The sequence below is a fragment of the Ananas comosus genome, linkage group 13 (assembly GCF_001540865.1).
Source record: "Ananas comosus cultivar F153 linkage group 13, ASM154086v1, whole genome shotgun sequence".
NCBI lineage: Eukaryota > Viridiplantae > Streptophyta > Magnoliopsida > Poales > Bromeliaceae > Ananas > Ananas comosus.
This window is the reverse complement of record NC_033633.1, coordinates 2208613-2229447: the sequence shown is the minus strand read 5'-3', so window position 1 is coordinate 2229447 and position 20835 is coordinate 2208613. Positions and strand designations below refer to the sequence as shown.

General features: G+C 34.5%; 2 protein-coding genes across 2 annotated transcripts; both read left to right on the top strand.

Moving 5' to 3' along the window:
* On the top strand, positions 8301–12208 carry LOC109719615 (sialidase-like). Its single transcript, XM_020246387.1, has 5 exons — positions 8301–8454; positions 8546–8655; positions 9632–9752; positions 10287–11384; positions 11512–12208. The coding sequence occupies exons 2-5, from the start codon at positions 8609–8611 to the stop codon at positions 11911–11913; spliced, it is 1668 nt and encodes a 555-aa protein (XP_020101976.1). The 5' UTR covers positions 8301–8454; positions 8546–8608; the 3' UTR covers positions 11914–12208.
* On the top strand, positions 16326–20395 carry LOC109719636 (ubiquitin-conjugating enzyme E2-17 kDa). Its single transcript, XM_020246408.1, has 5 exons — positions 16326–16408; positions 17377–17454; positions 17605–17732; positions 19345–19449; positions 19962–20395. The coding sequence occupies exons 2-5, from the start codon at positions 17385–17387 to the stop codon at positions 20103–20105; spliced, it is 447 nt and encodes a 148-aa protein (XP_020101997.1). The 5' UTR covers positions 16326–16408; positions 17377–17384; the 3' UTR covers positions 20106–20395.

Below are 20835 nucleotides of genomic sequence, written 5' to 3'. Positions count from 1 at the left end.
GAAGAAGAAGGGAGAAAAGGGAAGAGGGAGAGGAAGAAGGAGGAAAAGAAAGTGAGAGGGTTCGCCGTCGCCGCCGTCGTCGCCGCCGTCGCTGCCGCCGCCGCCCTCGCCGGCGACGAAGAAGAGGGAAGAAGAAGATGAGGAAGAAGAAGAAGGGTAGGATCGTAAATTTATCTTATAATTAACCATGGTTAAGTACTTTAACCGTGGTTAATGAAAATTTTCTAACAGTCCTTAACGGCAGGGACATATCTGCATAACTTTAGACTTTTGCAGGGATAACTTATGGAGTTTCCGTTTTGCAGGAATATTTTCGCAATTGACTATGTTTGTAGGGACCTGTATGCATTTAACCCTAAAAAATAGTACCCACGAAAAAATAAAGAATAGTATTGTGTGTATTTTCTAGCCGCGCGCAACACACTTAAGATTAAGCTCTGCTTCTTATGTTAAATGTTTTTGGACCTGGCCCGGATTGAATTGGACTGCACAACACACTATTTTGTGGTGAAAGGCCTACTTAGTGGCCCAAGCAGGCATGTTTGCTACACCAATCCGAAATAGCAATTTGACCAATATTTCACCCTTATCTTAAATAAAAGATCAAGAAATAGAGATCAAATGAAGCCGGCGGAGCAACCTATTGAGACCGCCCTGAACTCGTGGCATCGCGCTGGGAGGACATGAACTCGCGACATCGCACGTAGACGGTGTGATGTTGAGTTCAAGTTCCACCGACCGCCCCTTGAGCAGGTGGCAAAGGGCTTGGTGATTGATACCCGAGACCCAAGTTCGAATCCTACTTGATTCACATTTCCAGTTAAGTTTATTTCTAAATGAAATAAACGAAGCGAGTAGCATGCTACCTATCTCTCAAAAAAAAAATCAAAAAAAAAAAGAAAAAAAAAAAAAACAACAACAACAACAACAACTTGACCTCTATAATATAGGCAAGNAAAAAAAAAAAAAAAAAAAAGTTCCACCATAAGGCGGGAACTCCAGCGCCTCATTGCTGGGATTTCACAGTACCAAACACGCTCTAAAAACCGCAAGCGCTATGTGCAACGTGTTTCGAGATGCCGACTTAATTCATGCCCAAACCTGCTGGTAAAGTGAAAATTTAGAAACTACAAGTCCCTGAAATAGGGCACACACAACATGTTTGCAAACTCAGAACTTCATGGGAATAAAATGTTTATATTCAAGTTTTATTTGGCTTGGAGCGCCACCGCCAATTGTAAATATCGAGCCAAATAAGCTCTTAATCTACATGACAACACTTTCTTTTGTTGTATAAATAGAAATATCGAATCAAAGGTCACAATCTTCGGAACCTAAAAGCTCACTTCAAGTTTCCATGAAGTGAAAATCAAATTTTTATTTATCAAACAGCAACTGCCAATTTTGATGAATTGAAAATATATATCCTATAAGTAGGCCAAATAGGCACTTAACCTAACAGTGGGATGTTATGTTTCCAACTGGAAAATTTAGGCAAGACCAAAATGGCCAGTGGTTGAGACTTAGCAAAAGAGAGGCCTAGACAAATTGCTCCATCAAAGATGCTTATGTTTGACATCTTTGTATTTTAGACCAAGTTGGGCATGTTAGGTATTTCCCTTTCACAATATATAGTGAGATATATGATGTTTGGATGGATTTGATCAAGATGTATTGGTCATGTAACAGTCATGCGCTAACAAGTGCTGCTGCCTATCTACAATTGACAACTTACTCAAAAGAGGCTGGTTTAGGAATCAACAGTGCGTGATGTGCGATAACGATTTAGAGACTGTTGATCACCTGCGGGTTGGATACGTAATCAGCAGATTTTTCATGTATAACATCCTAGAAGGTAGGCACATTCCAGGACCGGGGATGGAGGTCAAGAGTGTTTGGGAGCTTCTGGCTGGGGACCGCCGCCAAGGGGCAGCTGCGAGGAATCTAATCAGGGTCGTAACTTGTTGGTAGATAATTTGGCGGGAAAGAAATAATATTATTTTTAGGAGCCAATCATTTGACCCTTTTTTGACTATTAGACGGATACGGGACGTGAGTAGATAATGGACTGAGTTTTGTAGCTCTTAGTGCCTTGATTTTGAGTAAGGAGTATAAGTATCAATTTTCTGTAGTTTTTTATTTTAGTTTCTATTTGTCTTTTTTGTTTTGGTTGCCTACTATGTTTTTCGAGGCCGCGTTTGCCTCAAGCCCTGTAGCTAAATTCATCTGCTAAATGAATGAAGCAGATAGCGTGCTGTCTTTCTCTCAAAAAAAAAAAAAAAAAAAAAAAACAGGTGCTGCTGCAAAAATTAATACTGCATTTGGTAATAAAATAATGTTGGAAAGAACTATATATTTTTATTCTTGAAATAACCTACTATTCTAGAATACAGAGAAATAAAAGAAATTTTAAGTTTGGTTTGATATTCTTTTATTTCTTATGATAATCAAAATCTTATTTTGTAATTTTTTTAAGAATAATGAAGAATAGTTAAGAAAGTATATTAATTGTTTTACAATGTCAATAGTGACCTTATCTATAGCTCTCATATATAGAATATTTAATATATGTACAATGTAATACATATAAAAAATAATACATTTCATTAAATATAAAATTATTAAAATATTATATAAGCTAAAGTTAGTTTGTAAGCTAAAATTCTCATTTGAAACTAATAGTTCTGCTGCAGCAAGAATAAAGTAAAAATAGCTAAGTTACGATAAATAGAAAATTTAGTTTCAGTCAGTTTAGAGTTAACTCTAAATTTATAGAATGTATGAATATATGGAGACCCTCTCAGAAATGGGCCATTCTAAAATAAACTTGTGAACTGTATGTAGTTTTTCTTCTTTTTTTTATTTCATTGACACCTTTTCAATAATTTTTTTAGTTAATTAACTAAGTTAAAATTTTATTAAGTTTCATGCTTTATTCAGTTATGAGCAGTTAATTAATATAATTTTATTCGCTATATAAGACTTAAATTTGAAAAAGAAGTCAATAATTAGAAAAAATTTCTATTTATTCAGCTAAAATTATTTGATTGTAAAAATATTAGAAATTAAAAGAATTATACTAACAAAGCAAAAAAAGAAAAAGTTGAGGACTATTTCAGAATGACCAAACGCCAAAGAGCGAGAAACCAGCAAATTTCGCCAGCTCGGTTTTATCCCCCACCCTATTGAATTCGAAAGGCCGATCTTCAAACAATCATGATTTGTGAGTGAGAGCTTAGAATACGATATTTTTGTTTTTTTTCCTGAACTCAGGTGTAATGATTTGAGTGGGAGTTGGAATACGATATTTATATTTTTCTGAAATTTGGTGTAATGATTTCATCCACTAAAAAAATAACTTATTAGATCCAAATCATCGGCCCAAAATACTTAAGTTCAGTTATTATTACTAAAGTGAAATTTTTTTATAATTTAATCAGAATTATTTTTTTCATACGATATGTGATTATTGGTTAGTTATATTATATTAGATTAGAAGTCTAACCTCGGAGCTCTAGGCAAAAAAATAAAAAGAGGGCTTTTTTTGCAAATAGCCCCCTACAAATTTTATTTGAAAAAATAGCCCTGTCCAAAAATTATTTGCAAAAATGGCCCTGTCCCTGCCACGCCAGCGCCACGTCAGCGCCACGCCGGCAGGGCGGGCCCAGATGTTTAAGTTAAACACGGTGAACCATTCACCATTCACCGTGTTCAATACAAGATTTTTGTATTGGACACGGCACGGTGAATGATTCACCGTGTCCAATACAAATACTCCAACAATGGCTAAGTTGGAGGTATTTGTATTAGACACGGTGAACCATTCACCGTGTCCAATTATTTGTATTGGACACGGTAAATGGCTCACCGTGTCCAATACAAATATTTCGATCTTAGCTATTTTCTATTGGACACGGTGAATCATTCATCGTGTCCAATACAAAAACTTTGTATTGAACACGGTGAATGGTTCACCGTGTTCAACTTAACCATCTGGTCCAGCCCCGCCCGCGTGGCGCTGACGTGGTGCTTGCGTGGCGGGATCAGGGCCATTTTTGCAAATAAATTTTTGACAGGGCCAATTTTAAAAAAAAAATTTGTAAGGGGGCTATTTGTAAAAAAAGCCCTAAAAAAAATAAAAAAAATAAAAAATCCAAGATTCCAAATCTTGGCACTTTGATCCATAGAACTTTTACAACTAATTAAAAGGTGCCCGTATAATCCATTAATCCCTAAATACGGACAGCCGCATCAGGCATGCCGTATCCTCTCCATACCGTACAGATTCGAATAATGATGATTCCGATGAGCCCAAATGTATTATTGTAAATCGACACGTGAGTGGGCCCGCATATAACGTGTCTCGTACGAATAGGAAAGGTCGCATAATTTTTCTAACACCTAACTCTTTAATTCATTCCGCAGGATATATGATGACCGTACCATGAAATTTTATAAATACAACGGGTATATTGATGATCATGACGTAACAAACTAATTAAATATATTTTTTTAGGAGTATATGTCTCATCATGCAGGGACGAAACCAGAAGTTAAAATTCAGGGGACCAAGATTTAGATTTGATAGAAAAAAATTCAACATCGAATAATAAGAAAAAAAAATTATCAGATTTACTGATTAGTTATTACTAGCAAGAATAATGACAATATGTTCAAAGAGGGACAAGACTGTAAGAATTGAAGTGAAAGGATCAAGAAATTTGAAAAAAAAAATTTGAGACACAAATTTTATTAAAAAAATTAATTTGCCCCTCTAAAATTAAAATTTATAATATTTTAATTTTTATTACAAAGGATTTTTATGTAATTTTAAAAAATTAGGAGGGACCATGGCCACTGTGGGTCTCTCAATGACTCCGCCACTTATCATGATTGTAAAAAAATATTTTTATTATTCTTTTGTTTGAAAAGAAGGAATGTAATTATCTTGTTATTGATGACGTGGTGCAAATGTGACAGTATAGAATTCCTCAAATTTTACGGTCCCACGAAATGGGAAAAAAAAATAAAATACAATCGTTTTATTACTAATGCAGTGCCTGCAGTTAATCATTTTTTTTAAAAAAATTATTTATTTTATTATTTTTTAAAAAATTTTGTTATTAGAATTTTTTTTTCCAAAAATTTTTCTTACAAATTATTGACAGTTTGAATATACAATATGTTTATAGAGAGAGCTATTGTAATTTTAGAAGTATGGTGACATATCGAGACTTTTAAACGGACGATCAATTTTCTTAGATTTTATCTAAAATATACAAGTATTTAAAAGTACGGTGACATAACGAGATTTTTAAACCGACAATCAATTTTCTTAGATTTTATCTAAAATATACAAGTATTTAAAAATTATATCGTGTACCTAGTAATCGACATGGGCCAAAATTGACGGCTAAAAAAAAATATCATAAAAAATGATTAAAAACATTCATCTTGTCTTATATAATATAAAAAATTTGTTATCAAAATTTTACGTGATTTGAAAATTTCTATACAGTTAAACTTACAAGCGTCTCATCATGATTACTGAAATTGTTAATTTTGGACACTTCGATTACTAGAGATGTAAAAAAATTGGTGAAATTTATTTTTTAGATATTTTAAATATTCTAGACCAAGTCTAATAGAGCCATTCGTCGATTCAAATATCCTAGCATCGAAAATGACTTTATAATACTGAAGTCACCGTACTTCTACAAATACACAAACCTCTCTCTCTATATATAAAGCTTTTATCTATTTATCTATCTATATATATTTTGAATTGTGCTCTTATACTTTTAAAAATATCAAGTGATTGATGCTCATAGGTTTTCGGCCTTTGAATTAAATGATGTGTGATTAGAGTGATAATGGTCATCTATGGTTGAGTGAATGATAGATTGAATAATGTAATCTAGTAAATGAAAATGGTCAAAAAGTAAATCTAACGGTCCAAAACTTATGGATTTAAAAAAAAAAATCATGTACTCTTATTAGTTTTTTCTGTTACTCATATTAATTTTGCTACAGAAATTTTATAAACAATTTATTCTATATTTTGAGCAAGAGAAAACACGTACGAATATATTTATTTTAGGAAAAACTTCAAATGCTTTTCTTGTGGTTTCACTTTTTCTCACTTTAATACCCTGTGGTTTAAAGTGTATCAAGTTAGTACCCTGTGATTTTGCACTTTTTCACTTTAGTACCTTGTGGTTTAAAGTGTATCAAGTTAGTACCTTATGGTTTCGCACTTTCTCACTTTAGTACCCTGTGGTTTAAAAACCACAGAGTACTAACTTGATACAAAAATAAAATCACAGGATACTAACTTGATACAAAAATAAAATCACAGGGTACTAACTTGATACAAAAATAAAATCACAGGATACTAACTTGATACAAAAATAAAATCACAGGGTACTAACTTGATACACTTTAAACCACAGGGTACTAAAGTGAGAAAGTGTGAAACCACAGAATACTAACTTGATACATTTTAAATCACAGGGTACTAAAATAAAAAAATACGAAACCACAGGAGGATTTTTTGAAGTTTTTTTTTTTATTTTATTATATAATGTACAGTATTTTTCTCTCGGTTTTATTTATTCCTTGAAACTCGGTAAATACAAAGTACAGTTGAATAACTTAACCGTACACGACGTATAGCCGCCAACCCCCGCCGTTACCGTCTCAAGTACACGCCTCCGTCACCGCCGTTTCTCTCCCGTTAAAATTCCCTGCAACCCCAACCGTACGAGATTAATACAACCCACCTCTTACTATTTTGCATTCCGGGCCGGGCGAAGAGATAAATAATAATTCTTTTTTTTTTTAAGGTAGATAACAGTTCCGTCCTTAAACTTTAATTTAATATAATTTGTGACTAAAATTTTTTATAATTATTATAGTTTAATCTCATATTGTAATTTATTTGATTAAATATTGACGTGTCGCTGATATGAATTTGGTTTAGCATCTTTATAATAAAATATTACTAATTATAATATTGCTGCATTATTTTTATATTAACGATACATCAATATTTAATCAACTTCAAATTAGAAATTTTGACAAATTAAAATTTGTCACCCATTCTATCTATAGTTTGAGAACCAAACATGCAATTTATCTTTTTCTTAAAAAAATTGAAAACAAAAAAAAATCCTTTTCCAATTTTTTTTATAGAATAAATTCCTTAGACATAAAGATTGTAGATAAGCTACCATTCTCTCCTATACAATGTTATATTGAAATTTAATCCAAAAGAAAAAAATGATGACAAAAGAGGCCTCTTGATTTTAGGTTTTTCATAAAATTTGTATTATATAAGATAGTGAAGTATATCAATTTACAAAAAATACTTATCACAAGCTTTTCAAAAAGTTGTCTTTATGTATTGTTGATAGGCCGATATATATGATGCAGAGATATGTAATTGGTATACGCGCCTACATGTAAATGTCACTTGCATGGTTCGCCAAATATCAGTAATATTATAGAATTTTATTTAGACGGTGGAATAAGTTAGTTGATAATTACTTACTCGGTATTAAAATTTTGTAATATAATTAACATTAGATATTTAATTTTTACTCCTTGAAAAATCTTAGCATCTTTGATTTGGCTAGATAACATATCTCACGAGCCATTCGATGTACCTTATTTCGTTAAAATGACCCGAATATTGAATATGTTATTTTTTAATTTAGACATACAACAATACTCCAAACTTTCTATAATAATAATAATAATGGAAACTCCCCTATGTAAACTTGACCTAAGAAATCATTTTGTTGAAAATTTAAAACAATTTTCTTGTATAAGCTAAATAATAATAATAAAATATAGCATTTTTTCATTACATGGTTGAGATTCTTATAGAAAATTTAAATAAAACTTAAAAAGCATAAAAATGACAAAAGTGCAATATTTTGAATCATATGGTAGTATATTGTCATGATGCAGTCCAACATTACATGAATTCTTTGAGTTTTTATTTTTTATTATTTACTACACGTAAGTCCGCTCAGTGGTAAGCGAACAGATCGCGGGTGAACGAATCGGAAGAAACTGAGTATGCGACAAGTAACTCCTCTAGAACTCAAGTTTGTAACACCCGTGAGAACTCAAGTTTTAATATAGCTATTGAGTACTTTTACTTGAAAATCTGTTTTAACTACGAAACCCAGTTAGAATCAGCCACGTGTCCGCGTTGTAGCATTAGCTACAACAGTGGTTTCGCCGGAGCTTCTCCCTCTCAAAAGACACCTCTTGTAAATTATACTCTCTCTCGACTCTCTCTCTCTCTCTCTCTCTATCGGGAGCGAAGAGAAAAGCCGTAGAGAGAGAAAGAGAGAACCCTGCGGAGATCTCTCGGATCCGACCGCGTGGAGAGCGGCGGCGTCCTCGGAATCCGATCAAGCTCCGAATCCTTTGCCCTAGATGGTGAATGCGCCTTCAGATTCCCTCGAAGATCCAATTCGATCGGTTTGTTCCTTGTTTATGCGCTAAATCTTTGCTTTAATCGGTTTTTTAGGGCCAAATTTGATCGTGGAGTGCTTCGCTTTAGCTGGATCGGGCTAGGGTTTGGAGGAGCGGGATGGATGATCTGCTCGATGCTGATTTGGGGAAGCACGATTATGATTGGTGAGTTGCTTCACTTTGAATCTTGTGCTGGTTGTATTGTTTGATCTCGATCTAGCGTGAGTTTGTTTGATTTAAAGTGGAATCTGAGATTGGTGGAGCTGTTTATTGTAGTGGATGCATGAGATCTTTATCAATATAGTAATTTGTGGAAAATGCAGTAGATTTATTTTGTTGTTATATGTGCTTAGTTGTGCAATGCTGGAATCACAGATGGGGAATTTCTTACTGTCACTGCTCAATAGTCCCAAACTCGATAATGTAGTGCTAAGGATAGCTTGGGATTTAAGTACCAAATTTTTTTTTTTGTTGAATCAACGATGTAGAAACATGCAGAAACTGTATGTTAGATATATTTTGGCGTCAAATGTCCTTAGGTGTGGAATGTTTGAATCACTACTTATCTGGTTGGATATTCAAAATAATTTGTACTAAGTTGGGGAAGTTCCTACTGTTACACCCCAATAGTCCCAATTTGGATATTGTAGGGAGAATGATTCAGTGTATAAGAACTAGCACATTGGTTATGATAATTTGGGCTTTAAGCATTTTGGCCTTGTGTGCAGGCTCTTATCAGCACAGCATATTTTATCTTTTGTGTCTTTTATGTTTTATGAGGATTATTATTTACTTGTATAGTTAAAGTATATAACTGAAGTGACCATAATAGCTACATAGTTTCAAATTAGTCAGGAAATCTTCAGAAGTGGTCCTCATTTTTATCTTCACAGCTTCTTTAGGCAGGAAATATTCTGAAAGTGGTCCTGATTGTTATCTTCATAACTGATCTTTTACTGGGTATGGCTATAACAAATGTTATCTTCATCATTTTGTCTAAGATTTTTGGTTAATTGCATTTTAAAGTTTCATTGGCTTGGCGCTTCACACTGTCCATTTACACCTGCAAATCTGATTCCTCCTGAACATAATTTTGTAGTTGAATGTTTATAACCTGTTAATATAAGTTCGATGTCTTTAGGCTTCTTACACCCCCAGGAACACCACGAGATCCTTTTCTGGATTCTAGTGAGAAGCCACCATCTTCTGCTGTTCCTAAGCGCTCTGCCACAAGGTCATCGTCAACCACAAGAGCTTCAAGAGTATGTATAGTTTAAACCTCCCTATGCTTTTTGCTGCCACAGAAGCTTGCCGCTACGTATATTTGCAAGCAGTCCATTTATCAGTGTTATAGGCAGATAATGCTGTCAAAGAGGATTTTTAATTTTTTTTTAACTCTGCACCGATATCCTTTCATACTTTGTGTTCAATTTCCTTTTCATTAGGTTTTTGCTTTTGCACTATTATGTGCGTCACATCATGAAAACTGATCACGTAGTATAAATTTATCTCTCTTGATGTGGAGGGCATCTGATCTGTTAAAAGAACGGTAATGCAAATCAAAATGTATGTGATCACTCTAATAATCATGGTTCTCAAGGGATAGGATTTGGGTTAGATTCATGCATAACCAAGACATAAATCTTATTAGCAAAACATGGGATCTCGTCCAAATTAAATACAGTAACATATACTGCTATTCCATTCATGCCGCCCACATAAAACAAAGACCTTTCTTGTAATTTTATTAAATCATTAACATTATAAACTCCTCTTGCTTTATGTTTCTATTGCAGCTTTCAGCTTCTCAACCAGACCCTGTGAGTTCCTTAAGACCGATCCGAAGCTCTTCTGTTTCCCGCCCCTCCATCTCATCCATCTCAGCCACCTTTGCTTCTAGCAATAATAACAGAACGTCAATCCTCAACACAAGCACATCCTCAATCACCTCAAGACCCTTAACCCCCAGTCGGAGAACACCTCCAACCCTCACTACTCCAAAGCCATCTGCTCCAGCTGCACGCCCAGTTCCAGCCCGCTCATCCACTCCCATCAAAGCCCGACCACCATCTACTTCCCAACTAACGAAACCTGCATCCGCCCAAAGTTCTCGGCCCTCCACTCCTACCTCCCGCCCTCGAATTACTCCTGTTTCAAATAGTACTAATTCTATCCAGAATTCTCGCCCATCAACTCCTACCTCGCGGACTAAAGTTACCCCTACTTTGAGTAATACCAATTCGGCCCAAAACTCTCGGCCATCAACTCCTACCTCTCGCTCCCAAATTACCTCTGGTTCTAGCACAAACACTAGCTCCTCAGTGGCTCGTGCCAGTTCCCGGTCATCAACCCCCACTCGCCAGCCAATCAGTACAGGCCGCTCGCCTTCTGTGGGGCGTGTTCCAGTCACTAGCAGCTTGACTTCTAGCGGGCGGGCCCCTACGACAAGCGGTCGAAATTCTGCGCCTTCTTCACGTGCCAATTCACCGAGTCCACGGCCCAGAGCTCCAGTTCGGCCACTCGATATCCCTGATTTTCCAAATGATACCCCACCGAACCTAAGAACTAAGCTCCCCGAAAGGCCATCTTCAGCAGGTAGAGTGCGACCTGGGATGGCATTGACAGTCCGAGCAAACACTAATTCCGAACCTGCGGCTCCTTTGAGTTTGAATAAGAGGATCTCCTTGCCTGTTGTTAGTCGGAGCAAGTTTACAGAGAATCCATCAAAGTCTCCTTTAATAAGCAGCAGCAATCAGACAAAACCTGAAATTCAAAAGCCAGTTGTCTCCGAAGCTGAAGCTCGGAGACCTATCAAGTCAGCTAGTGCTTCAGAGAGCAGCGGATTTGGAAGGACGATCTCAAAGAAGTCGCTTGACATGGCTCTCAGGCATATGGTACAGTACTTATGCCATATAACACTTAATATCCAATCGAAGTCCAGGAATATAATTTGCTTAAATTATGAACTCTATAACACCACTAGAATCAAATTCCTGAATTTTCTTTTCTTTGTAATAACAGGACATCCGGCAAAACCTCGGTGGTATTCGGGGTGCATCCCTTTTCCCCCACAGCATCCGCTCCTCTGCTTCAAAAGGCCGACCTGCTCGAATGTCTGATCCGGTGGTTTCTCTCATGAATGATGAAGATGTCCCGGATAATAGAAGTACTAATGGGACTATTTCGATGGACTGCAACGGATTGATTAATGGAGAAAGCACGGCCAACAATTCTCCGGATATAGAAAGTTTCTCAGCTCGTGAGACTCCAATCGACTATGGTAGCTCCCGTTACGATGCAATTTTGCTGAGAGAGGACTTGAAGAACACGAATTGGTTGCACAGTACTGAGGACAAGGCTGACCTGAGCCCCATGTTTGATCACCGCTTCGAGCCGCTTCCAGAACCATTCGGCCCTCTATGACACCTGTTCCCTGTGATGTAAAATTTGTGCTGTTTGATTCCTAATTCGTTTCTATTTGTTGGTTTCGGCTTTTGTGGTTTCCAGTGTTGTTCTTATCCTGTGTTGGGTTGTTTTCTCTTTTGATGAAGCTGGGCTCGGATGTTTGCAATACGTTTGAATTCGAAATATCTCGACTCCTCGAGTACCTATCCAGAATATGATTATGTTTTTGAATTTATGCCGTGTTGTACTGAAACTTGAGAATTTAAAGATGAGAAAGATTTTATTCTGAGCAGTGTGCTCATAATTGTAGAGACATATGGTTTCCAAAGAGATTCATGCTTTTACTAGACTCGCCTTATTGTTTGTAGCTTTTGGATGTTGGAGTAACGCATGGTGTGATTCGACTATATAGCTTTTGTCTGAGATATATATTTTTTTTTAACACTTAACATTTTTCTTTTTCCAATTTGAGTCTTGGTTATCCCGTCCTCGGCAACAAGATCTCGTTGAGGCAGTTTGCTGAGCCGTGTGAATTACTTTGTCTCTGAATTCGAATGACCTCTTCCAGTATAGAAGTGTTCTATTGAATCTTAATACTGTATTGGATGACGAATTAAGAGGGTGAATAATGAAGGAGAATGACGTGTTCCTCATTCAAACTTTTCTAAGTTCTGCTGAAGTTACCAGTTTTTTTTTTTAATTTTTTTCTGTGGAAAAAACATACAAAACTTAGAACTATGGAGCATTTTGAATCGTCTATTTAATCTTTCGAAATTTTTGATTTTACTATCCAACCTTTTAATTTATTTGATTTGAATCAGTCAACCACACTTTGAATTTAAAATTTAATTGCATCATTTATCTTTATAAATTTAGTTAGTATACTTTATGTAATTCTTGCTGGTATAAATTTATTCAAGTAAGAAATTAGCTTAAATTTTGAAATCTAAATGTTATTAACCGATTCAAATCAAACAAATTAAAAGATCGAGCAATAAAATTAAAATTTTATAAGGTCGGGTAATCGATATGACCTATAATTCATGTAAGTTCTATACAAAATGACCTATGAAATCCTTAATTTAAATGACAGAATCAATGAAACCAAAATAAACAAAAGTTGAGAAGGGGTGGATAAAAAAAAACAAAAAAAAAAAGTTAGGAGGTCACTTCAAAATAGTTTTACAGTTGAGTGGTCTCCATACATTTTTTTTCCCCGAATATTTTAATGAAGTTTACTAGTCAACTTGTTCGAACCTACTTACGACTCTATGAGGCCGTGCGATAAACAGGTCGACTAATTGTTTCTCCTTAATAATAATAATATAAGAAAAAAATTCAAATACCACCCCTATAGTCCACTATTTTTTTACTTTAGTATTTTACGGTTTAAACTGTATCACTTTAGTACTCTGTAGTTTCGTTTTCTTTTTTCGTTAATTCCTCCGTAAATTTTTTCGTTAAATTAATTAAAAAGTTAAAACTATAGAGTATTAAAGTAAAAGTTTTGTAAACGGCAGTATCCTAAAATAAATATTCGATAAGCCATAGAAAATATCTGAAGATTTTTTTCTATATATTTTAACAAAAATTTAACAAAGGGGATAATGAAAAGAGAAAAATGAAAAGTGATACACAATTTATTTTTATAATTTTTTGAGGAACCAAATAGCCCCTTTTAGAAGCTCTTTGGTTGTATCGTGTGAGTAGCTTCCTTATTTGGATTGTGCAAATGAGAACATGAAAAATAATTTGTATATAAGCGAGGAGTTTCCTCCTGTGGATTTGAGGGTGATGATAAAAGCAGTTCCTAAGATCTCTTTCTTTTCTCGCTGATATTTTTTTTTTCTAAATTTTTTATCAATAACCCTCGAGTCATCTTTGATCTTACACTGCACCAATTATTCAGCAAAAGAAAATGTAAAAAAGCTAATAGGACTAATTATATCGTTACTGTTTTTTTATTGCAGTTTTAACTATAAATAAATCTAAATAATGTTTGAATCGACACATTTTAGTCCATCTATTACAATCCAAGCTGTACAAGGATGCCAAACTATTATAATTAGAACTACACAAAATTTTTCGTCTATATTGAAACTTATTTAAAATATTCCTAGTCATATAGAATAAGAAATAAATCTAAAAAATAAATTCTAATCTGTTTAAATCTCTATCTATATGAGATTCAGTTAAAATAGGATTAGAATTAACGTCTCTCTTATGGCCTATAAATGTATGAGTTATTGGCTACATGTGAAATACAAGAAAAATTAGTACATTCTCTCCACGAAATTCTCTTCTTGAGATCGCTCTAGAGTACAGTCAGAAATCTTAGGAGGTGTGCTACAATCGACTCTGATAGCCGATTAGCAACGAGAAAAAACAGCGTGCGAGAAATCGAGACAGATTGTTGACGGATTAAAGGATTCGTAAAAGAAGACGAGTTCAGATCCTGATAATCGTAATATAATTCCGCAACAAAAGAGGTATGAAAAGATCTATGTGGTTTTTGTACTTTGATTTGGCTATTAATATTTTTCTGCAATTTTAAATACAATATTCGACCGAGAATCAAATTACTCAATGTAAATAAAAAAATCTTAAGCTACAAACCAAAAAAAGAACGGCTACGGGTACAAAATCAAACAAAAACTATATGCATCTTTAAATTAGGGATGTCAACGGATCGGGTTTGGATCGGATTTTTAAAAATTCGAACTTGAATCCAAAAATCAAATTGAAACCCGAACTCAGACCAGAACCGGCCAGGTTTTAAAAATCCATACGCATATCCGACCCGACCATAAATCCGAAACCCAAATCCAAACCCGAATCCGAAAATCTGAACCCGAAATAATAATTTATCTTTACATATTACAAAATATATTATAATAAAATCAAAAATTTCAAAATACAATCAAATACAACATTAAACATTCATGCCATACAATATTAATATCTGAATAAGAAAAACACAAATTCAAATAATTAAATATAACAATACATATATTATGTATTGTATAAATAAATAACTAATATATATATATATAATTTATTCGGGTTCGGGCTCGGGTCGGGTAAATATAAAATCCATACCGGCATTCATATCAGTTGGGTTTTTATTTTCTATACCCATAATCGAATCCATATCCATTTAGGTCCGATAAACCCGCTCCATTCGGATTCGGATTCGAATAATATTTTAGGTATTCATACCCATTAACATCCCTACTTCAAATGCTCTGAATTTGTAGTTGCATCCGGCTAAACCACAAACCAAGAAACTTTTTAAAAAAATAATAATGTTAGAGAGAGTCGGTCCAGTGGACCAGGTCCAGGGAATGGTTTCGTGAACCGAAAATTTGGACCAATGGCTATAAAGCAAGAAAGGGTAAGCAAATTCGATTAATTAAATTAAATGGCTGGAATTCCTAGAACCTCTCGACCAATCAACGTAATAATAATCCTTTTCTTTATGATAACGTAGGAACCCTCAATTACATATTTGCCCTCGTGGATTAGTATTACGTTTCAATATTTTTCAAGGGTAAATTGCACTGTGAGTCCCCAAACAATCTCTAAAATTTCATTTGGTCCTCAAATTTTAAGTTCACTAATAAATTTCTATTTTTCACAAAATTATTATTTTAATATATACATGTTATTATTATTATTATACTATTAATGGACGTATTATTATTTACATTTTGTGCATGATATTTATGTACCGTGTTTATATTTTTAAGTTATATTGTAATTATTTCTCTATTTATAAATTAAATCATTAAATAGATGGATGAGCATAGAAATAAACTAAATATAAACAACAGTTTATAATTCAAGATAACCTAAAATAAAATTTTATAAAAATTTTTAAACCAAAATAAAATATTACAAAAGATTCAATAGTTCGGATTTCAAAGTTGGTAAAAATGTATAAAACTTATCTGTACTATAGACCATTTTAATTTAACTATTCAATCTTTCAAAATTTTAATTCAAGTTCCTAAATTTTTAATTTATTTGATTTAGATAATTAGATAACTCTTGGAATATAAAATTTAACCTAATTATTTATTTTAATAAACTTATAAGTACGTAAATTGGACAAAATATACTAATTAAACTCATAAAGATAAATAATATATTCAGATTTTGAAATTAAAGAATTATTAATTTGCTCAAATTAGATAAATTAAAAGGTTAGATAGCATAAAAGTCCAAACGGGGGATAGTTGATAAAAAATAAGTTTATATATTTTTAACTTAAAAAGCTCTATTTCAGTTAAAGTATTGGGACTACTGGTGTAATTTACCCATATATCTTGGACTCTTCGTCAAATTCGCATCCAGGGGTATTAATGTCTTTTCATATTTCCCTGTTCACGTATATATGAAGTAAATAAAAAAAAAACACCATTTTCTCGTGTATACGCGTTACGGAGCGTCGCGGCGTCGTCGTCCTCGTCCTCTTCCCCCCCCCCCTCTCCACAGCCTCGGCGATTTGCAGGTTCGGAACCCTAATTTGATCCCTTTCCCTTCTCTCTCACCGAAATTTTTGCTCTAATTTTAGGTGTTGTTTTTCCCTTCTGTCTCGTTCGATCTAATTCCATGATGAGTAATTAGGGGCTCCTTGTTTACTTCGATCTGTGGAGGATTGGTGCACGATTCTTCATCTATTTGAGGCCGATCGTACTTGGTTTGAGTGTTTTAGACGCGGATTCGTTTGATTTTGATCGGGTGTTAGGTTTGTCCGGGTATTCGTGTTGGTAATCTAGGGTTTGTTCGTGTTAAGGGTAGTAGATTTTGATGTTTTTTTGAGTAAAAACTTGTTTTTTGCAGCTGAAAATTGGTTTATTTACTAATCCCTCGGCGCATTTTAGTTTTTTAAAACTCACTGGGATTGGTAGATGCAGATAATGAGGGGAAATGGTCTAGAAAAGTTGTTTTCTAGTTGTAGAAGTTTAAAGCATTTGGTTTGGAAGAGCAAGGCAGAGGAGAACATGGAGAAGAAGGGTGACTAGAAGGGAATATATGCGGCTACTTCTAAGGGACTGTTTGAGTGCTATGTAAAGGATATTCGATGATAAGCGAAGGCGATATAAGAGCTTTCTTATGGGACCTTGAGTATGAAATGTGTTTTCCACATATATGTGATTGAAGAGGTTAAGAAAGTAGTTGTTTCTATTTTTTAGTACAGTGGAATCACCTTTAGATTGACCAAAAATGCTCGATTTTGTTGTTCATCTTGCTGTATGTAGTTCTTTTTTTTTCCGTCATTTTGGGTTATCTCAGGTTCTAGTGCATCTTTAAGATCCTTGTCCCCATTAGCATTCTAGCATTCAAGCACTTGTTTTTCTGGTGCTTTTCATTATTAATTGATTTGTCATTCCTTCTTTTAAAGTGCATCATGACCGTCATTATCGGTGTTCTCCGTTGTTTAATAGCTCAATAGTTCTCTTGTAATTTTGTTTGCAGAGCTCATCATGGCATCAAAACGCATCTTGAAGGAACTGAAGGATCTGCAGAAGGATCCTCCGACCTCCTGCAGTGCAGGTTTGTTTGGCTTTTTTGTTTCAGAGCTGTCATCATTCTCAGATACTTCACACTTGTGTCCTGACTACTCTATCATTATTGTTGTATAGTTTAGAGATGAGTTGCAAAGTAATATTTGAAGTTGATTTTTATAATGCTTTTATTTTACAGGTCCTGCAGCTGAAGACATGTTCCATTGGCAAGCAACAATTATGGGACCCCCTGATAGTCCATATGCTGGAGGTGTATTTTTAGTAAATATTCATTTTCCTCCAGATTATCCTTTCAAGCCCCCAAAGGTATTGTGATTCCTCCACACATCATTGGTTACACATGCCACATGGTTCAATTCTCTCTTTGCTCATCCATTTAATGACCTCGATGGTTTTGTTCATTCTCTTGTGCTTATCCATCTAACAAGCAAATTCTATTCAAGTTAAAACTTCCAATTACATATGCACTCGTAGGGCTTTTCAGTTTTTTGACAGTACAACAATCAATGGAATTAAGCAGTTTCTGTTGCTTACAAACTACTGTATTTTCCAGTCTAAATTGTGTGGAATTTATTTCTTTTGATTGACATGTTAAAATCATGCAAATTTTGGACTGAGGAATTTCCTTGTTCTTTGAATACATACTACACTTTTTTTTAGTTGTTTAATTGTTTGTGGCTTGTGATAATCTTGCAATCAAGTTTAGTGGATGGTGAAGTTGAAGGTGTACTATGAATAACATGAAAAGTGATCAAGTCATCTATTTTTTTCATGGTATTGTAGCAGAGATTTTCATGTCATACATCGTGAAGTTCCTGCAATAATAATTAGCTAGTATAGTTTCTTATTTATGGCACTTTCGTTGTGTAAAGGCAGTTGTTTCTGTGATTCTATTTCATCTTGTACTTCATAAATGCATCCTTTGTGGATTATAAACCATCATTTTATGCACTTCTTTAATGAATCGGCACAAGCTTCAGTTAGTTTATATATATATATATATAGTCTCCCGTACTTTCGAAAGTACGGAGGTTTCCGTGCTTGTAAGTTGCTTTCGATGATAGGACATCCGATTTGACGATCGGCTCCGTTAAGCATAATCTACGTTTTGGAATATCTAGAAACCAAATTTCATAAATTTTTCGACATCATTTACCAAGCGATCATAGGGTCTCAAAATGACTATTTTAACGGCCGATGTGGCACGTTTTTAAGTTCAACGGTGTAGAAGTATCCAAATTACATGAAAATTTAATAAAAAATTCTACTTAACATCAAGAGTAAGAACAATACTTCTGATTTGAAATTTGAGTCCTTTATCACTGTTTTTTTATGAGATTTTTATTTTCAGCCGTTCATTTTGAGGCTACTTGTTCACTAGGCAAACGAAGTCAAAAAATTATAAAATTTGGTTTCTAGATAATTCCAATAGCGTAGATCATGTCTAACGGAACCGATCACTGAATCGAATGTCCCATCATTGAAAATAACTTACAAGCACGGAGGCCATCGTACTTTCGAAAGCATAGGAGCCTAGCTCTCTCTCTCTCTCTCTCTCTCTCTCTCTCTATATATATATATATATATATATATATATAAAATGGGAAAAGGTTGGATCTAGAAAAAGCCATTCTGCCCTATATCTCAAAACTAGAAAGTGAGCCGCTGTGTTAGGTACCTCCGTAGATTTATAGCAGGAGAGTAGCTGCATTATCAGGTACAAAATACTAGTCTTAAAGTTTAATATCATGCCAGATATTAGCATAATAGTTATTCTACTTATACTAAGGGTGAGAATTGCCACTCATGTTTATGTATTTCCGTATTATCAGCTTATGACCTAATTGCAATAAACTCTTGTTGTGGCGTCTAATTTTTTGGATCATTTGATGTCATTAATCATTATTTGCTCTTTTAGGTTGCTTTCAAGACAAAGGTCTTCCATCCAAACATCAATAGTAATGGTAGCATTTGCTTGGATATTCTCAAGGAGCAGTGGAGCCCTGCTCTAACCATCTCTAAGGTACAGCATGTGCAAAATCTTGAAAACAAATTGATCTTTTATAACGTGCTAGCAGGTTTAACTCTTGCCATCACTGACGCGTTATTAATTAAATATTATTCAGATGATTGTGAAATTAGACCTCTCTTCATGTACTTGGAATGTATCCATTTGCAGTATGGAGAACTGCTACTGAAAAGATTGCCATTTGTTGGTTAAATCAACCCTACTATGCATTTTATATTGAAAAAAACCTGTGTTTTCATAGGAAGATCTCACACGAAGTTAGAATGTTTCTTTTCGTATTTTGAAGAAAAGGAGATTTGCTTTTGGTTCATGCAGATGATCTTGTAAACTAAATTGCTTGTTTTCTTTGGTCGTTCTTACATGTGAACTTAGAAGTTGTTTGACTGCGACTTCTTTCCTTATTTCGTACTATTGACAATTTGAACTATCTTGCTAGTGTGTATAAATACATTTCTTTTGTTCAAATGATGCTTAGAACTGAGTAGCGTATGTGTGCTATGTAACAGGTATTGCTTTCGATCTGTTCTTTGTTGACGGATCCGAACCCCGACGACCCTCTTGTCCCGGAGATCGCCCACATGTATAAGACCGACCGAGCTAAGTACGAAACCACAGCTCGTAGCTGGACGCAAAAGTATGCCATGGGTTAAAGCTCCCATGCTTCCGTCTCACCTCCCGTCACCTTAAAGTGACCCGAAAATCGTGTTCTAAAAGAAAGGAAAGTTCCTCATTCTCTCTACTGTGAATTCTATTTTTTTCAATTCTATGCAAGTTTGTGCTCTAGTTTCTATTGTTAAGATTTGTATGGATAAGGTAATGAGAACATGGCATGCGATTGGCTTTTATTTATTTTGGTTTCTCTTTATTGAAAAGTATTTGAAGGACCTAAAGGATGTTATGCTTTCTGGTAATTGGTCATTTACAGAATTTTAACTCAATTAGCATCGTTGTTGTTATCCTCTCAAGCATCAGTTTATATATTCTTGTTGCCTCGCCTTTAATTTTTTCACGCAAAAGCGAATTTCTGATGTGGATTTGAAATAGAAAAATAAAAAAAAGCTTGTCATCATTTTACTATTCCAGTTGAAGCCCAACTTTACTGGCTGGGCATTGGTTTATTATAACATCTCAGTAAGAAAGGCAAGGGTCATATATTATTAAAGATCATATGATGGTTTTAGTGAAATTTTATGAATTAAAGCTTTTTAACTTTTGCTGTTATTTGGGCTTGTGAGTTGTGATGGACTGGGCCTGCTTAAATTCGGGAAAGGTAAAGATTACAAAATAAGTATAAATTTGTGGGGGTATTAGTCCATAATAAATGTATGTTTGTGTCATTGTGTGTGCATGCGCCCTCTTTGTTCTTTTGTTAGGTGATGT

Bases quoted from the DNA above. Each gene is read 5' to 3' on its own strand.
- LOC109719615 (XM_020246387.1), top strand. From the start codon at position 8,609: ATGGATGATCTGCTCGATGCTGATTTGGGGAAGCACGATTATGATTG. The intron at 8,656-9,631 runs GTGAGTTGCTTC...CGATGTCTTTAG, and splicing joins GGGAAGCACGATTATGATTG to GCTTCTTACACCCCCAGGAA. The intron at 11,385-11,511 runs GTACAGTACTTA...TTGTAATAACAG, and splicing joins ACATGGCTCTCAGGCATATG to GACATCCGGCAAAACCTCGG.
- LOC109719636 (XM_020246408.1), top strand. From the start codon at position 17,385: ATGGCATCAAAACGCATCTTGAAGGAACTGAAGGATCTGCAGAAGGAT. The intron at 17,455-17,604 runs GTTTGTTTGGCT...TTTATTTTACAG, and splicing joins TCCGACCTCCTGCAGTGCAG to GTCCTGCAGCTGAAGACATG. The intron at 19,450-19,961 runs GTACAGCATGTG...GCTATGTAACAG, and splicing joins CTGCTCTAACCATCTCTAAG to GTATTGCTTTCGATCTGTTC.